The following is a 16376-nucleotide window of genomic DNA, read 5'->3' as shown; positions in this document are numbered from 1 at the left end:
CCCGCACAGCAAAGCCTGGCAAGCTACCCATGATGTATTCGATATGCCAAACACAGTAACAGGAAGTCTCACAGTAACAAGTGTCACAATGGATACGTTACTGGGCCCGCTCGAGCAAATCGATGAACAACAGGAGGACAGTGACAGTGACAGTGATTTAATTTCTTAATTTTGTGTGGACCTAAGGTAAATTTGGGATCAAAAGCTCATAGCTTATCATAGCAATTAACTATGTATGTATGTAACAGTTAAGACTATTTAAGGAATAGTGATGTGGTCCTGTAGTAGGGATTCTCCAGGAGAGGCAATGGAGGCCTCCCAGAAAGTTCTAGAAAGGAGTTCTTTCAGAGTTGGAGAGATAGCTCAGCAGACTGAGATACATGGTTTATATGCAGGAGGCCCAGAGTCAATCCCTGGCACCATATGGTGCCCCAAGTACTGTTGGCAGCAACCTAAAAACACTATTGGGTGTGGTCCATTCTTTGGAGTGAACAGGGAGATTAAATGAGATTATATTTAAGAATTCTTCTAACCTGGGGGATAATTCAGTGGCAAGAAAAAACAACCTTGCCTTAAAAGCTGGAGACCAGGCAATTCCAGGTGCTGCCCGTGCACCACGCATGGCTAGTTGCTCTGTCCCTTGGGATTCCCTAGCATGCCAAAGGTACACAGTCTCACTGCAGCCAGGTGTGCTGGGAGCATCACAGCTATGGGTGTGTGAGCACCGAAACTCAAGGAGTACTGCCTTCCATGAGCTCAGGTGCCCACATCACAACTGAAAAGAGAACAGCCCTTGGCAGGCACTTCGACCACATGTTCGAGCAGTGCAACCAAGTGTGTGTTTGGCTTCCCTCTTCCTTGCAGCAACAAAGGGAAGGGAGAGGGGAAGAACATTCCAGTTATGTTTTCATGTTTCCCAGCTAAGAGACATGGGAAAGGCATATACTGACTTTTAATGTACTTCAAACTGAAGAGAATAGAGGATTGATTTACCCATGGGCACCAAGGATGAGATGTACAGGGTGTTGGTAAATATTATATATTGGTTTATTTATTGGTTCATTAATTGGTTATGACAGTTTCCCTGTCATAACTAATGACCCATAAAGCTTTATAAGCCATAACTCTTTGTAGAAGCCTATACGTTCTGAATTAATTGTTTTATTTAAATAGAATATTAGGAGCCAGAGTGATAGTACCCTGGGCAGCGTTCTTGCCTTGCTCATGGCTGACCTGAGTTTGATCTCCAGAATCCCATATGGTCCTTCAGTCCCCACCATCAGTGATCCCCGAGCACTGAGCCAGAAGTCAGCCCTGAGCACTGCCAGGTGTCGCCCCAAAACAAAAACAAAAAGCAAGATAATATATAGGCTATTTTCCTCTGTGGTCAGTTTTTTCCTATGTCACATCTCTCAGTTGAACTATCAAGTCAGGGCGATACTTCGGAGGTAACATGCCTGTTTGTTTACTTTGGCCTTCAAAGGGGTATTTATCTAGCCTAATACAAACGATGTCTCTAGGCAGCTATTCAGGAGCCACCAGAAGGTGGACAAAGCAGTATTTTTGCGTACTGCCTAAGCTAGGCCAGGATGAGGTTACCTGTGCTTCCTAACAGCGTTATCTTTTAAGGGTCTTATCCTTTAAGCTTATTTAAAGAGTAAAATATTTAATGTTGTGGTTTTCTTGAAGCATTGCCATTTGTTTAGCTCAGTTTCTAGAACCAGGGGGAATAAGACATAGTACCTCTGAGGGTTTTCTGTATTTGTGGAAGAGGAAAAGAAATATTCAAGGTTGAAGTGCATTCAGTTTCTCGTCTGGATTAACTGATCGATGGAGCTGAGCTTATTTAACTTCAACAATTGCTTAAGAACCTGAATCTACATATAGAAGATCAATTTTTGTTTGTGAGTTCGGCTTTGAGAACTGTGTTGACTTTCACAGGGTTTCTCAGGTAGAAATCGTAAGTGATAGAGAGCCAGCCCTGCGTGCACTGCACTTACACACTCCTTCACAGTAGGTGACAGAACAAAGATTCTCCCTTCCCGGCAGACCCAGTCTTTGAGAAAGCCAGGTGACTACAAAATTCTCTTCTTGCTTTTTCAGCTTACTTGAAATAAAGGAAAGAATTTAAAATTCCATAACCACTGTTGGTTTTGCTGCTTTTTTAATGGAGAGACAGCTGAAACTGGTAACAGCTTATGGTTTATGTTGAAGTTCTCCCAGGGAAGAGAAAAGTGGTCCTCTCTGGTGATGAAATCGAGCTTTATATTTTCTTTCAGACTCTAGTGAGTTAACTTAGTGGAGTCCTCAAGCTGAAAATGAGCAGATTTTTAGGGTATAATTAAGGGCTACTGTCCTTGTTAGGGAGAGCAAATAAAATGCTAAGAAGACTCAGATTAGTTACATTGCTTTAGAACTGAATCCTGGCAGATCTCAAAACAAGTATGTTAAGTAAAAGAATCCAGATGATATCTGGTGTAAAATTCTAGAAAATTGGACTGAGATGAAGCTAGCACATGCCCTGGACTTTTTCCCTAGGTTGACAAGGTTCACTTCACTTAATCACTTAACTTCCCGTTAGTCGTCAATTTGCTCAAGCAGGCGCCAGTAACGTCTCCATTTGTCCCTGTCGCGTGCTAGTGTAGCCCAATGGTATCTCTTCGCTCCGGGAACATGAAGGGCCTCAAACCGATCGTTCATGATCTTGACGAAGAAGTCTGACCATCTGGTAGGTGGGCGGCCATGCGGTCTTTTGACATCCCGTGGAATCCAGTCAGTAACAGCTCTAGTCCAGCGGTCGTCTTTAAATCTCATTACGTGACCAGCCCATCTGATTTTCGACACCTTGGCAAATGAGACAGCGTCCCTGATCCTTGATCGTCGACGGATGTCAGAACTCCGGATTCTTTCTCTCATTTGAGTGAAACGTGATATCCCAAGCATAGTTCTTTCTATTCTTCTTTGGGAGACCTGAATGGCGTTCTCATCTTGTTTGCGTAGGGCCCAGGTCTCTGAGGCATATGTTAATGCAGGAAGAACAGTGGAATCAAAGAGATGTGCCCGGAGCCGGAGGTTCTTCATCCTCTTAGCTATTTCTTCGACGTTCTTGAAGGCGTTCCAAGCCGCTCTCTTCCTCCTGCGCAGCTCGGGTGCAAGGTCATTTGTCATGTTGACCTCTCGACCTAGGTACACATAGCTGTTGCATTCGGAGATGGTCGTTCCATTGAGAGCGAATGGGGCGTCAGGAACAAGGCTGTTTCTCATAAACATTGTCTTCGTAAGATTCAGCTGTAGTCCTACCTTTCCACACTCACGGTCAAAGTCAGCCAGCATTTGTGCCGCTTGGCTGATGTTTGGTGTTATTAAAACAATGTCATCAACAAAGCGGAGGTGGTGTAGTTGCCGACCATCTATCTTCACTCCCATTCCTTCCCATTCCAGTCGTCGCATGATGTTCTCGAGGGTGGCACTGAAGAGTTTCGGTGAAATGGTATCACCCTGTCGCACCCCTCTCTTGACATCAACGATCACTTCTTTGTAGAATGGTGAGATCCTGGTAGTGAATCCGCAATACAGCTCATGGAGGATCCAGTAACTACAACTGGTCTCATTCACCTGACCCTGACGGCTTCACCGACATGGCAGCACTGAGAAGGATGAGAAAGGAGAGGCCGACAAAATCTCAAGGCCGACCTAGGCTGCCACAACGAAGGAAGACAAAAATGATCGTCTGTACTTTCAATGCACGTACGCTAGCATCAGATGCATCCATCGAGGACCTGATGGTACAAGCGCGAATGATCAAGTACGACATCATTGGTCTGACCGAGACAAGAAGGCACGAATCTCACCATGCCGTTTTCGACACTGGAGAAGAATTGTTCCTCGGAACATGCGATAAAAGAGGTGTTGGAGGCGTCAGTGTCCTTGTCAACACAAACTTGGCCAAGAGCATTGATTCATTCGAATGCCTAACAACCCGAATCGGACGTTTACATTTGAATAGATGTGGCTCACTGCCTGCAGTTTCTATCTTCTTTGTCTACGCACCAACATCTCATTATGATGCAAGAGAAATCGAGAAGTTCTACATAGAGCTAGAGAAGTTCTATAAAGAAGACCACACCTTCTACAAGATCATTGTGGGTGATTTTAATGCCAAGATAGGACCTAGAAGATCAGCTGAAGAACTTCACATCGGGACCCATGGCCTAGAATGGAACGAACAGGGTGAGAGACTGAGTTCATCATGTCGACCTCAAGACCATTCATGGTAACTCACAGTTCCAGAAGGCAGAATCTAAACGATGGACATGGGAGTCTCCCGGTGGACGATTCCACAACGAAATAGACCACATCATATTCAATCGACGGTTTTGCCTGACCGATGTCGCTGTTGTCCCAAAATTTCGAACGGGATCGGACCACCGTCTCCTTCGTGCAAAATTCTACTTCACAGAGCGGGGAGAAAGGGCTGCAAAGTTCAAAAAGAGAACTCCCAGAATGACCACCAACTGGGAACTCTTTGGTACTATTGTGGCAACATGGGAAAATGCCATTGTTGACAACATTGACGAGGAATACGATCGACTGGTTCAGCACCTCCATGAATGTGCGAGGAACGCCAAGAGAGAGATAGCCACAAAAAATCGCCTATCTTCGAAAACTCTTGAGCTAATTCGCCAGCGTGGTTTGGCGCATGCCTCAGGCAACCGCAAGCTAACGTCCGAGCTTGCAAAGCAGTGCAGAGATGCGATCAAGGAAGACCTCAAAGAGAGAAGAGCAGAAGTACTGGTAGATGCGGCAGAAGCCAGGAAAAGTATTCGTAACACCCGCCTGTCCTTCGCCAACTATAAGACCAAGATGACTGCCCTCCGACGTCCTGATGGATCCATCACATCCTCCAGAATGGCAATGGAGAAGATTATCCATGACTTCTACTCAAATCTCTTCGATAGCCATGTCCACTTGCCGACATACCAAATTCCACAGGATGGATATGTCGTTCCCAACGTTCTCCCTTCCGAAATCCGACACGCCATTTCGTCGGTAAAGAAACAAACAGCACCCGGCCCAGACAAGGTCAGACCTGAACACCTGAAGAACCTGCCGTCAGTACTCATCAATACACTGGCTCGGCTCTTCACTCGCTACCTGTCTGAATGCAAGGTTCCGTCCCAATGGAAAACCAGCAGGACCGTACTACTGTTCAAGAAGGGAGACATCCATAACATTGGCAACTATCACCTGATCTGCCTATTGTTTGTCATCTACAAGTTGTTCACTCGAGTCATCCTAAATAGGATTGGCAGAACACTAGATGAAGGACAACCATGCGAGCAAGCCGGGTTCTGCAAAGGATTCAGCACCATCGACCATATCCACACGATAACCAAGCTCATTGAGGTTTCTCTGGAGTTCAAGATGCCGCTCTGTTTAACGTTCATTGATTTAAAGAAGGCCTTTGATTCTGTTGAGACGGAAGCGGTCATTGAAGCCCTAGCCAATCAGGGCATTCAAGCCCAATACATCAGGTTGACAAGGTTAAAAAAAAAAAAGACTCCCAAATGCAGACTAATGTGTGGTGTGATAGAAAGCAGAGCAGTGGCTGGGAAAGATGGGAAGTGGGGAAGGGCATGAAGGTAAGGCAGGAAGGAAGGGAAGGTATGAAGGAGCAGGGGCAAATTTGAGGTGAAGAGTGAGCTGACTGTCTTGAGTGCAGTGGTGAATTCATGGCTGTATGCATGTTTCATAGCTTGGAGGTGTAGGTCAATGGTAGAGCACTTACATGTTTGAGGCCCTGGGTTTGATTCCCTGTACTGCATCATTCTCCAAGCTTGACTGGGGAACAACCTCTGAGAACTGAGCTGGGCATAGCCACTGAGTGCAGCTGAATGTGCCTCTCCCAACAACAAGAAAAAAAGTAGATAAAGAATGTCTTAAAATATTTTGGGCGGGGAGCTGGAGTGATACACAGCAGGTAGAGTGTTTGCCTTGCATGCGGCTGACCCGGGTTCAATTCCCAGCATCCCATATGGTCCCCCAAGCACCACCAGGAGTGATTCCTGAGTGCAGAGCCAGGAATAACTCCTGAGCATCACTGGGTGTGACCCTCCCCCAAAGTATATATATGCATTTTTTTTTCAAAAACAACCTTTATCAGAGAATACTTATTTTAGACTTCAGGGTAGGTGCTGAAGACTTGTGTTTGAAAGTCTTATATGTGTCAAGTATGAATATACACCTCTTATTTTTAAAAAGTTAACAAATTTCATGTTTCTTTAATTGTCCATAGAGACTCCTGTACTCTATTGAAGAAGATGTCTAATAGTAACACTACGCAAGAGACCTTAGAAATAATGAAAGAATCAGAAAAAAAACTGGTGGAAGAATCTGTAAACAAAAACAAGTTTATAGCTAAGACTCCAAGTAAGGAAGAAATTGAGAAAGAGAGTGAAGATACCAGTTCACGCCAGGAGACACAGGTAAGGATTAGAAATACAGTGTATACATGACTCTTGTGTGTGTGTGTGTGTGTGTGTTTGTGTGTGTGTGTTTTTGGGGGGGTGTGGTAAGCGGGGGCGGGGGGCTCTGGGGGACACACCTGGCAGGGCTCAGGGATTACTCCTGGTTCTACACTCAGTAGTTACTTATGGCGGCACTCCAGGGACCAAATGGGACCCTGGGAATCGAATCTAGGTTGGTTGCATGCAAGGCAAGCACCCTACCTGCTGTACTATGCTCTGGCCTTATTCTCTTTTATATGAATATATCTTTAGAGGTGGCATTGGGAATCTGTAGGAAGCTGGTCACTTATACCAACATTCAGTTCTTCCTAAAAAATATATAAATTCAGGAAGCAGAGGGACAGAAAGCTAGTACAATGGGTAGGGCTCTTTCCTTGCTTACAACCAACCTGGGTTTGATCCCTGGCACTCCATGCGATCCCCCGAGCCACGCCAGAAATGATTTCCTAGTGCAGAGCCAGGAATAAGCCCTGAGCATAGTTGGGTGTGGCCAAAAGCAAGCAGTAGCCAGCCGCACATGCACACGTTAGGGGAAAAGGAGGCAGCTCAGATAGAGAAGAGAGCTCCCAAATAGAGTGTTGGGAGGATCCTCCCAGGATGGGAGATGCATGCTGAAGGTAGACTATAGACCGAACATGATTGCCACTGAACGCCTCTTTTTGCAAACCACAGCACCCAAAAGGAGAGAGAACAAAAGGGAATGCCCTGCCACAGAGGCAGGGTGGGATGGGGGGGATGGGGGGGTGGGAGGGATACTTGGGTACTTGGTGATGGAGAATGGGCACTGGTGGAGGGATGGGTACTCAATCATTGTATAACTGAAACCGAAGCACAGAAATTTGTTAAGTCTACAACTGTACCTCATGGTGTTTCACTAATAAAATTTATTTTTAAAAAAAGGCAAGTAATAATAATTAAATCCCTGGAACAGAGAGGTATTTAAGTGGACTGGAGTTTCATGCTTTGCATGTGGAAGTGTTGGATTTCATCCATTGCAGAGTATCCTCAGCACTTCTGGGAGTGAACCCCAAGCACAAAATCAGGAATTTTGCCAGCATCTCAGTGTGTAGCCCATAAGTCCCTGCCCCCCAAAAAATCCATTTTTTGAAAAAATCAGCTTTCAAGAAAATCTCCTTGGGACTAGAGAGATAGTACAGCAGGTCAGGCTTTTGCCTTGCAAGCGGCCAACCTGGCTTTAATCCCTGGCATCCCATATGGTTCTCCAAACGCCACCAAGAGTATATTTCTAAATGCAGAGACAGGAGTAATCCCTGAGCAACACCGGACATTGCCCAAAAACAAAAACCAAAAGAAAGAAGATCTCCTTCCCCCTTTGGTTATGAACTCTAGAGTGAAGCCTGTAAAGAAGATGGAAACTGCTAGCCCATTTGGACCTGAGTTATACTGATTTTTGGTACACTTTGCTATTTTTAATAATTAAAAAAGAAACTATACAAACCTGTAACAAATCATACTATGGCTTATACAATAACACCTAAAACTAAGCTGCCTGGCTTTATACACTGTGTTAGATTCATATCCTGGTTGTGTTAAAACAGTCAGCATTTTCTGGATCAGAAATAGTTTTTTGCCATCACCTGCCCAAACAGAGCCACAGCAGCCGAAAACCTCCATAACCCAACCACTGCCATACTCACAGCCAAACTCCACAGGCTCAGGAAAAACCTCATCCAGGAATGAATCTGCTGAAAAACTCAGGTATGTAGATTCTGTGACTAAAATCTCCAGGCTCTCATAGAGTCAGGATGGATGACCACCCCTCATCCCCCTGTTCCTCAGTGAACCTGGCAGTCACACCTGCAAACTGCCTCAGGTGCCATATAAACTCATCAATCAGCCATAATCCAGAGACTCATAAATAAATTTTGAAAGGAATCAGCAAGCTTCAGAGGGGCTTCATAACCCCAAAGTCAACATCCAGTTAAAAATTTAACTCCAGCTGTAATCATCCTATTTAAAATTATAGAATTCCTGGAGCGCAAAGCCACAAATGCGTTCATACTCTACAAAAGACACGTCATACTCTACACCACTGATGTACCAGGAGTAGTGCGCTACGTTGGATGGGGATGTAAAGCAGAAGACAATCAATCTTGATTAAGAAAGTATTAGCACACAGGGCTCAATCTGTAACAGCATGTTAGTAATCTCTTATGCAAGGGGTTATTGGCCCCAGGGTGAGATACTACAATCTTCACACACTTTCTTCTAAGGAAATATTTTTTGATGATTTTTAGTGAATTGTTCATAACAAGCAATGCAAAATAAATTATTTAGGACCTGCTATTGGGGCAGGCTTGGGTGGTGGTTGGGAAAATTCAAAATAATGGTGGTGGGAAGGTGTTGGAATATTGAATGTAATCATTGTGAACAACTTTATAAAAATTAAAATAGTTTTAAAAATAGTTTTTTAACTTGCCACTTGGTATGGGATTCAGAGGAATTCCACTCTTTAGTTGCCGTGTTTTATCCATCCAGATTCATAGCACTATGCAGATATGATGGCCAGCCCTCCTCCAGGGCTTCTCTTTGCATTTTCTGGATGCAAACTCAGCCAGCCCAGACTCTGAGCCGATCTAGCTCACGTGTTCCAGCCCTGCTTATCTGTGGTCAGTGCTCGTTTCCTCTGTCATCAAGCCCATATTTTATATATCCTCTCTTCATGACCAGTGATGAGTGAGTCTGGTCTTTATCATAGGTTTAGTAAATAGACTGGTAACTCTCGGAGGTTTAAAAAAGCAGTAACAGGGCTGGAGAGATAGTTCAATGGGTAGGATGTTTGCCTTGCACGCAGCCAACCCGGGTCAGTTCCCAGCATTCCATATGGTTCCCTGAGCACCACCAGGTATGATTTCTGAGTGCAGAGCCAGGAATAACTCCTGAGCATCTCCAGGTGTGACCCAAAAAGCAACAAATAGATTAAAAGCAATAGCAACATTTTGAAGGATCTAGAAGCTTAAAGCATAATTTTTCTTGTTGACCCAGTTCACTCCACCCTGTCTTTAAAGATTTAAATGGCAGCACCGTAAAGAGGTAAATTAAAATTAGACAACTCTAAAATATTTTGTTTTCTAGCTTCATGCTTTTCCCACTCTCTCCTCTTACCATATGTCAGATCTCTGTCCTGGCTGCCTTTCTTGCCATTATCTTTTGTGTGTGAGTTATCATTTCCCCATCCTTCCAGAGTTTGTGTAGACAGTGTGACTCTGTTCCAGTTATCTTTCCCAGCCTCCACTAATACCAGTAATGGTTTTAAATTATGAGAACAGATAAATGACTGACCAATGTTTAATTATATGCTGTCACAGTCCATGTAAAACACAATTGGCTGAACTTTGGGAGCAAGTTACTCTGTTCTCTGGATGCTATTGTAAGTGGTGTTCTGAACTCTGTGTACTTCTTCAAGAAAAGGTAGGACCTTTGTAGATTGGTTTTATTCTTTGTCCGTTGCTTGACAGATTCTAAATGCACTTGTTAACGTCTTCACCTGGATGTACAAAGAGAAGTGGAAGGTTAGGAAGGCACCTGTCTCCCTCCCACTCCTCTGCCTGCTGCCGCCATCTGCTGGAGCTCCTGCTCCTGCTCCTGCTCTCAAATCCTGCTGACCAGTAGGCCTCCTCCTAACGTTTCTTATAACGTATGACGGTGTGCCCTGTCAACAGGCGTTCTCCTCTTCTTCTGCCCCGCCCCCCCCACATATAGACGTCTCCCCAGTAATCTCACTTTTACTGTCAAGAAGGTGCCTGTCACAAAATTGGAGCTAGGAAGTTTGTGGAAAGGTCAGGCTGAAGAAATAAAATAGCAGATAGGGCACTTGCCTTGTACACAGTCAACCGAGGTTTGATCCCTGGCGTTCCATATGGTCCCCTGAGCACTATGAGGAGTGATCCCTTTGTGCAGAGCCAGGAGCAAGTCCTGTGCATAACCAGGTGTGGCCCAATAACCAAAAAAGGAGAAAAAGAAAGGAAGCTTGTGGAAAAGTGAGACATAGTTTTAGAATCAGCAGTTAGAATTCAGAACCTCTTTTTCCCAGAAACTTTTTTGTGCTATATAGAGGCAAGTTCTGGGGCCAAGGAGATAGTACAGTGGATAGGGTTCTTGTCTTGCATGTGGCCAACCCATATTGGATCCCCAGAACCCCTTATGGTCTCCCAAGCCCATCAGGAGTGATCCCTGAGTGCAGAGCCAGGAGTAAGCCCTGAGAACAGCCAGGTGTGTCCTAAAACCCAAAACAAAAATTTAAAAAAAGAAGCAGGTTCTCAGATTCATTTTTGAATGGGCAAGCCCTGACTTAACACGTACTGAAATTAGGTGGATCCTGGGTCTGACTCCTACCTGGGCTTTCTGCCTTAAAATGTGTAATCCCTTCTGATTCATTTGTCATACTGCTTTAGAAAGATGCTTATGAAAATAAAAATCTGACTTAATTATTTTAAAACTTAGCTTTTCTCATTTCCCTAGCGCCATGTCTGCCAGTTTTCTGCCTCAGGTAACCTGTTCTTCCACATTATCTTATTCTTTGTTTGGTTCTTTGTTATCTGTAGGAACTGAAAAATTTTTTTACCGATTTTCTCTATCAGTAATTCCCTCCATGGTATTCTTACCTTTGCCTCCTCTAACCCCTGAACCACCTGCCAGTATCTAATATGTATCTCTCCTTCAGAACTCAGTCCAGATGTACTTTTCTCCAGGAATCTGTCTTAGACAACCTTACTGATTGCAAGTCTATACAGTTTAATTCTCCAGTGAAGGTCTGTCTGTCTTCACAGAACTGGAAGCTCCATGACATGCAGGATTAGTTCCCTTTGGGCTCACACTTATATATCTAAGCTACATCAGTGCAGCTCTTTATCAGCAGTCAATAAATGTATGAAGTTATGGATTGATAGATCTTTATTAGACATTAGTGCTCTGCTCCTGGAGCACTCCAGGAGTGCCTCCATAATGCACTTAATGCACTGGATTGTAATTTGTCTTCTCCAGCAGGATTACAAATTCCTTTCTGAAAAGATTTGTGTCTTTTATGTCTATATCCTCCAGTAGTTATTGTGGTACCTGATACATATTAGGCTCTCAGTATGTATTTGACTATTGAATGAAAACAATTCCTTCTGGGAAATGAGCAGATTTCATGTATTACTTGTAGGGTTATAAATTAGCCTGCCTTCTTCACGTGAAATTTGATAATACTTGATAAACTTTTAAGGAACTAAAGATAGAGTGTTTTTATGGATATCCTAGTGTTATTGAAGCATTGTTTATACTGATACAAAATCAGAAGCATCTTAAATGTAATTTAAGAAAGAGACTGTTTAAAGAAGTTGTGGTACAGCCATACAATGGACTACTGAGTAACTCATTAAACAGTTGGTTTTCTCTAGAATGATATCCATAAAAAGAAATTTTTTTTAAAAAAAAGAAATTTTAAAATAAGCTTGAGAAACAGTATGTAATTATACAATTTTTGGGGGGGAAAATACTTTTAGTTTAAAAGCAAACCTACATATGTACAGAGGTACAATAATAAGCTTATTCATGCACAAAAATATCTCTGGACAAATTGCAAGAAATTAAATACTCATCTTTTAGGAAGGGACCCAGATAACTGGTCAAATGGATGTTTTTATATCTGTGCCTACCCTCCTCTCATTATGCCTCTTGAATGTTTGTGCTCTGTATGTGATATTGCCTATTAAAAAATAATTACAGTTGCTGGAGCAACAATACAGTGACTGAGGTTCTTGCCTTTCATGTGGCTGACCCGGGTTTCAATCCCTGGAACCTGTTGTGACTTCTGAGCACCACCACCAGGAGTGTTTCCTATGCACAAGCCAGGATTAACCCCTGAGCACCACCAGGTGTGGTCCAAAAGAAAAAGAATTACAAACACTGCTGCATATTTCTGTATTGTGACTCTTCCCTTACTCTAAGATATTGACACTGACCAGATTCACGGTCATTTCTTTTTCTTTTCATACATCTTCTTGGTTCTTTGTTTCTGCACTGTAGCAGTGTTGTTTTGGTAAATAATCACAATCACGATCACGATCATCCTGTTGTTCGTGAGTTGCCTCGAGCAGGCACCAGTAATGTCTCCTTCGTCCTAGCCCTGAGATTTTTAAGTGGCATATTTAAGGCTCTTTCAGGGCTAGGAGAATGAGACCCATCATTGTTACTAGTATTTGGCATATTGGGTACACCACGGGGAGTATGTGTATGTGCGGCCGCGCGCTTCCGGGAGCTGGGTTTTGTAGTCTCTGGATCTTGGCCATTGATGGGATTACATGGCGGGGGGGGGGGGGGGGTTAGTTGGTGTGACCCCTGCCTACTGAAAGATGGAGGATCTGGGTGGAGGATGCTCAGCCCCGATCCAAGCAGGCTTGGAGATCTCAGCCCCGGGACCTGCATGCCTTTGTTCCTCTGCCGGTACCTTCAAGCATGTGGGGAATGGTCTCAGCATGGTTGTAGCTGGTTCTGGAGGTCTTCGGCTGCTGGAGCTCTGCTTGGGGCGGGGAGGGAAACTCAACCCGCCTCCCTCTAAGGGGCCCGGGCGAGGACAGCCAGGCATGTGGGCAGGAGACTCCGCCTGGTAAATAATAAAAAAGTCAAAAAAAAGAGAAATCCTTTCCCACCTGGATCCATCCTCATCCTCTGTCTCTATCTCTTCCTCCCATTTCTCCCCACTAGCTTCAGTTTTCTGTACACTCCAGTAGTGGTGACTTTCATTCCAGATGCCCTAAGTTTCACTACCCGTCCTCTTTTCAGAAGCACCACTTTGACTTCTCCGTTGCTCGGAAACCTCACCAATTTTCTCTCATTCCAACGGACAAAGCTGCTGCGTACCCTCCTCCCTGTCCCACTTCCTTTGTTGTGGAGCTTGTGCCTTATCGTCCATCCTCCCTTCTTTTAATCCTGTTCTATCTTAAATTCCAGACCGAGAAGCGGTCTATGATAAGTGGAAAAGTTTTCATTCAGGAAGGGAATAATTGACAAGAGTCTTCATTCTGTTTCCATTGGGACTGGTGTCATGTAACAAGTTAGAATTCTGAATGCATTGTCCTAGAAAAGTGTTCTGATAAGGGACTGAAGAGATAGTGTATGCAGCCAACCCCAGTTTAATCCCCAAGCACTGCTAGGAGTGATGGCAAAGCCAGAAGTAGCTCCTAAGTAAGCTGGGTGTTATCTAACCCCACCCCCTGAAAGTTTTAGTTAGGGGCCATATCTCACATCCATTATGGTTTAAGTAGATCCCAGTGAGAAAAACTTGGTGAAAAAACGCTCTTACTCTGCTATGGTCCTAACATTTCCAGAAGTATGTTAATCAGCAGAGGATTGTGTGGTTTATCTCAAAGTAGTTCAGGATTCTTTTATCTCTGAAATAAACCCACTAGCTAGTATCTTCCAATTTTTTGTCTTTATGCTGAGTAGTAATTTGTCAGTATTCTGTGTCACAGTTGCTAGAGTCATGTTTGGGGACAGTCATGTGAAATATGTTTTATCATATTTGACTATTAAAAGGATGTTTTCGGTTAGTGCTTTTTCTTTATAAATTTATATTGCTTTTAACTAAAATCCTGATTTCCTCCACATTTAATATGTTCTGATTCTCTTCTGACAGAGGCGGACATCCAACCATGGTCATGCCAGGAAAAGAGCCAAGGTGAGAATCCTTTCTCTGTAGCTTCTTTTCTGGTATTACTCATAAGACCTTTCACAAACAGACTTACCCCCAGTACCATTTTACATGGCTTATTTATAGGTAAGCTCTCTTCCCCACATTTGCTGTTCAAATTGTGACCATTCATACACCTATGGGCACACATGCGTGACACGCATGCACGTATACATTTCCTTTTGGGGTGTCTTTTTCTCCATTATTTCACAGAAACATCTACTAACTGAAAGGGTACCCACCTTGGGTCTCCTGCGTTGAGTCAGAGCAAATTGCTGCTGGTTCTGTTGTAATGTCAGTCTCTCATCTCCTTTATGACTTCACTAGGACAACAACTATTTATGAGTTTTTTCCCCTGTGTTTTTCTCTCCCACCTTCCTTCCTTCACTCCTGTTCATCCTTCCCTTTCTTCCTATCCCCCACCCTTCTTCCATCCTTCCCTCTGAGTTTTCTTTAAGATATATCCTATCCCATCAGTAGAAATGACTAAACATTTTTGGACATTCTTAAAATACAGAATGTTTTATGTTTTACTTTTTAGTTTGGGGCAGAGAGGGAAATTTTGTTTTTAATCATTATATGATAAAATTATCACATCACAGATAATTTAAGCAGTGTTGTCAAGGTGAATTATATGTGTTAGTGTGATGACTTTTTAATTAGCTGTGGAACAGTAAACTATTAAACTTTTTTTTTTCCCAGTGGGAAGGATTGTCACTAGAAGATAATAATTAAACTCTTTTCCTCTAGAAAAAAAGGCAGTACTTACTGACCCAGCCAGTATGTGACTTGGGTTCAAAGACCACAGTTAGGGCCCAGAGTGATAGTACAGCAGTTAGGATGCTTGCTTTGCACAAGACCAGCCAGCTTCATTCCCTGGCAACTCATTTGGTACCCAGCAAACCCCCCGCCCTCCGCCCAAGAATGATCCAAGAGCACAGGAATAAATCCTCACTGCTAGTGGATGTGACCCCAAAACAAAACAAAATAAAAAAAAAGACCACAGATTATAAATCGACTTCATGCCTTACCTTTCCTGGTCTAGTCCACAGTAATGGGTTTGATATTAAAATTCAGAACAGAGAGAAATAACTCAATGGACTGCTTTGCATGCAGGAGGCCCAGGTTCTATCCCTGGTACTGCATGTCCTCTAAGCACCATTGGGAGTGACCCCTAAGCATAGAGCTGACTCTCCCACCAGTCCCCAGCACTGCTAGTTATAGCCCCCAGAACAACAGTAGCATCATTCAGAACAAAAGGTGTTTACTGCTACTTCATCTCTTTCCAAAAGGTTTCAAGTGGGTTAGATAGTTAATATCTCTATTTTTCAGATGAGGAGATTTAAGATTACAGAGATGAAATGTGTTTGACATTCACTAGTTAGTGACAGAACCAAGCTAGAAGTCAGTTCTCCAGACTTTCAAGTTCTTTTCATTATACTAAACTACCCAGAACACACATACCAAACCTGGTTCTTTTATATTCATTGTGAACCTTCATTTTATTGAAAGACTCCTCAGCAAATGTTTACAGGTAGATTTCTAATGAGTCACTATGCAAATTTTAGATTAGGGATCCCTAGGAGAACATTGATTTGCACAGTGAATTTCAGTTCCTACAGGGATTCTTCAGCCATCAGAAATAAATGAAGTGAATTTCCTTTTTATCATATTAATTCCCAAATGTTAAAAAATTTTCTTTCTCTTTATTCCTTTCTTAGACATTTGGCACCTCAAGCTTAACATTATCTACATTTGTTGTTTATAATATGTAAGACTCCATTTTTTGATATGTACATCTACTTTATTCTCACAATGAATAAGTATTTTTATCCAGGTTTTATTGTAGAATAATGGAAACTGAGAGGTCAGTAGTTTATAAGAACAAAATCAAAAGCAGAAGCCAGGCCTTTTTTTTTTTTTAATGTAGGAGTACTGCTATTTATTCAGCCACTGATTAAACTGACTGAAGCAGGCATTATTCCACAAGCTAGGACTTCTAAGTCTTTAGTATCTTTCTCCTAAGATCTGCTGCTCTGGGTTATTGGTATACTTCTGAGTCTAAAATGGAGCACTGGGCTAGAGAGAGAAGAGAATGTAATAGTTTCCCATCTCTATCTAAAGTAACTATTTCATTTTGTATTTCTACTGCCATC

General features: G+C 43.0%; 1 protein-coding gene across 6 annotated transcripts in view; it reads left to right on the top strand.

Annotated features, from left to right (window-relative positions):
- R3HDM2 (R3H domain containing 2) overlaps positions 1-16376 on the top strand; it is a 210072-nt gene that overhangs the window by 144865 nt on the left and 48831 nt on the right. For all 6 annotated transcript variants that reach the window (XM_056117497.1, XM_056117498.1, XM_056117493.1 and 3 more), the window contains 2 exons: positions 6296-6485; positions 14167-14208. In XM_056117497.1, coding sequence (XP_055973472.1) covers positions 6321-6485; positions 14167-14208 — 207 coding nt within the window. In that variant the 5' untranslated portion in view covers positions 6296-6320. The remainder of the gene's footprint in view (positions 1-6295; positions 6486-14166; positions 14209-16376) is intronic.

The sequence above is a fragment of the Sorex fumeus genome, unplaced genomic scaffold (genome assembly GCF_029834395.1).
Source record: "Sorex fumeus unplaced genomic scaffold, SorFum_2.1 ptg000035l, whole genome shotgun sequence".
NCBI lineage: Eukaryota > Metazoa > Chordata > Mammalia > Eulipotyphla > Soricidae > Sorex > Sorex fumeus.
This window is presented reverse-complemented; position numbering and strand designations above follow the sequence as displayed.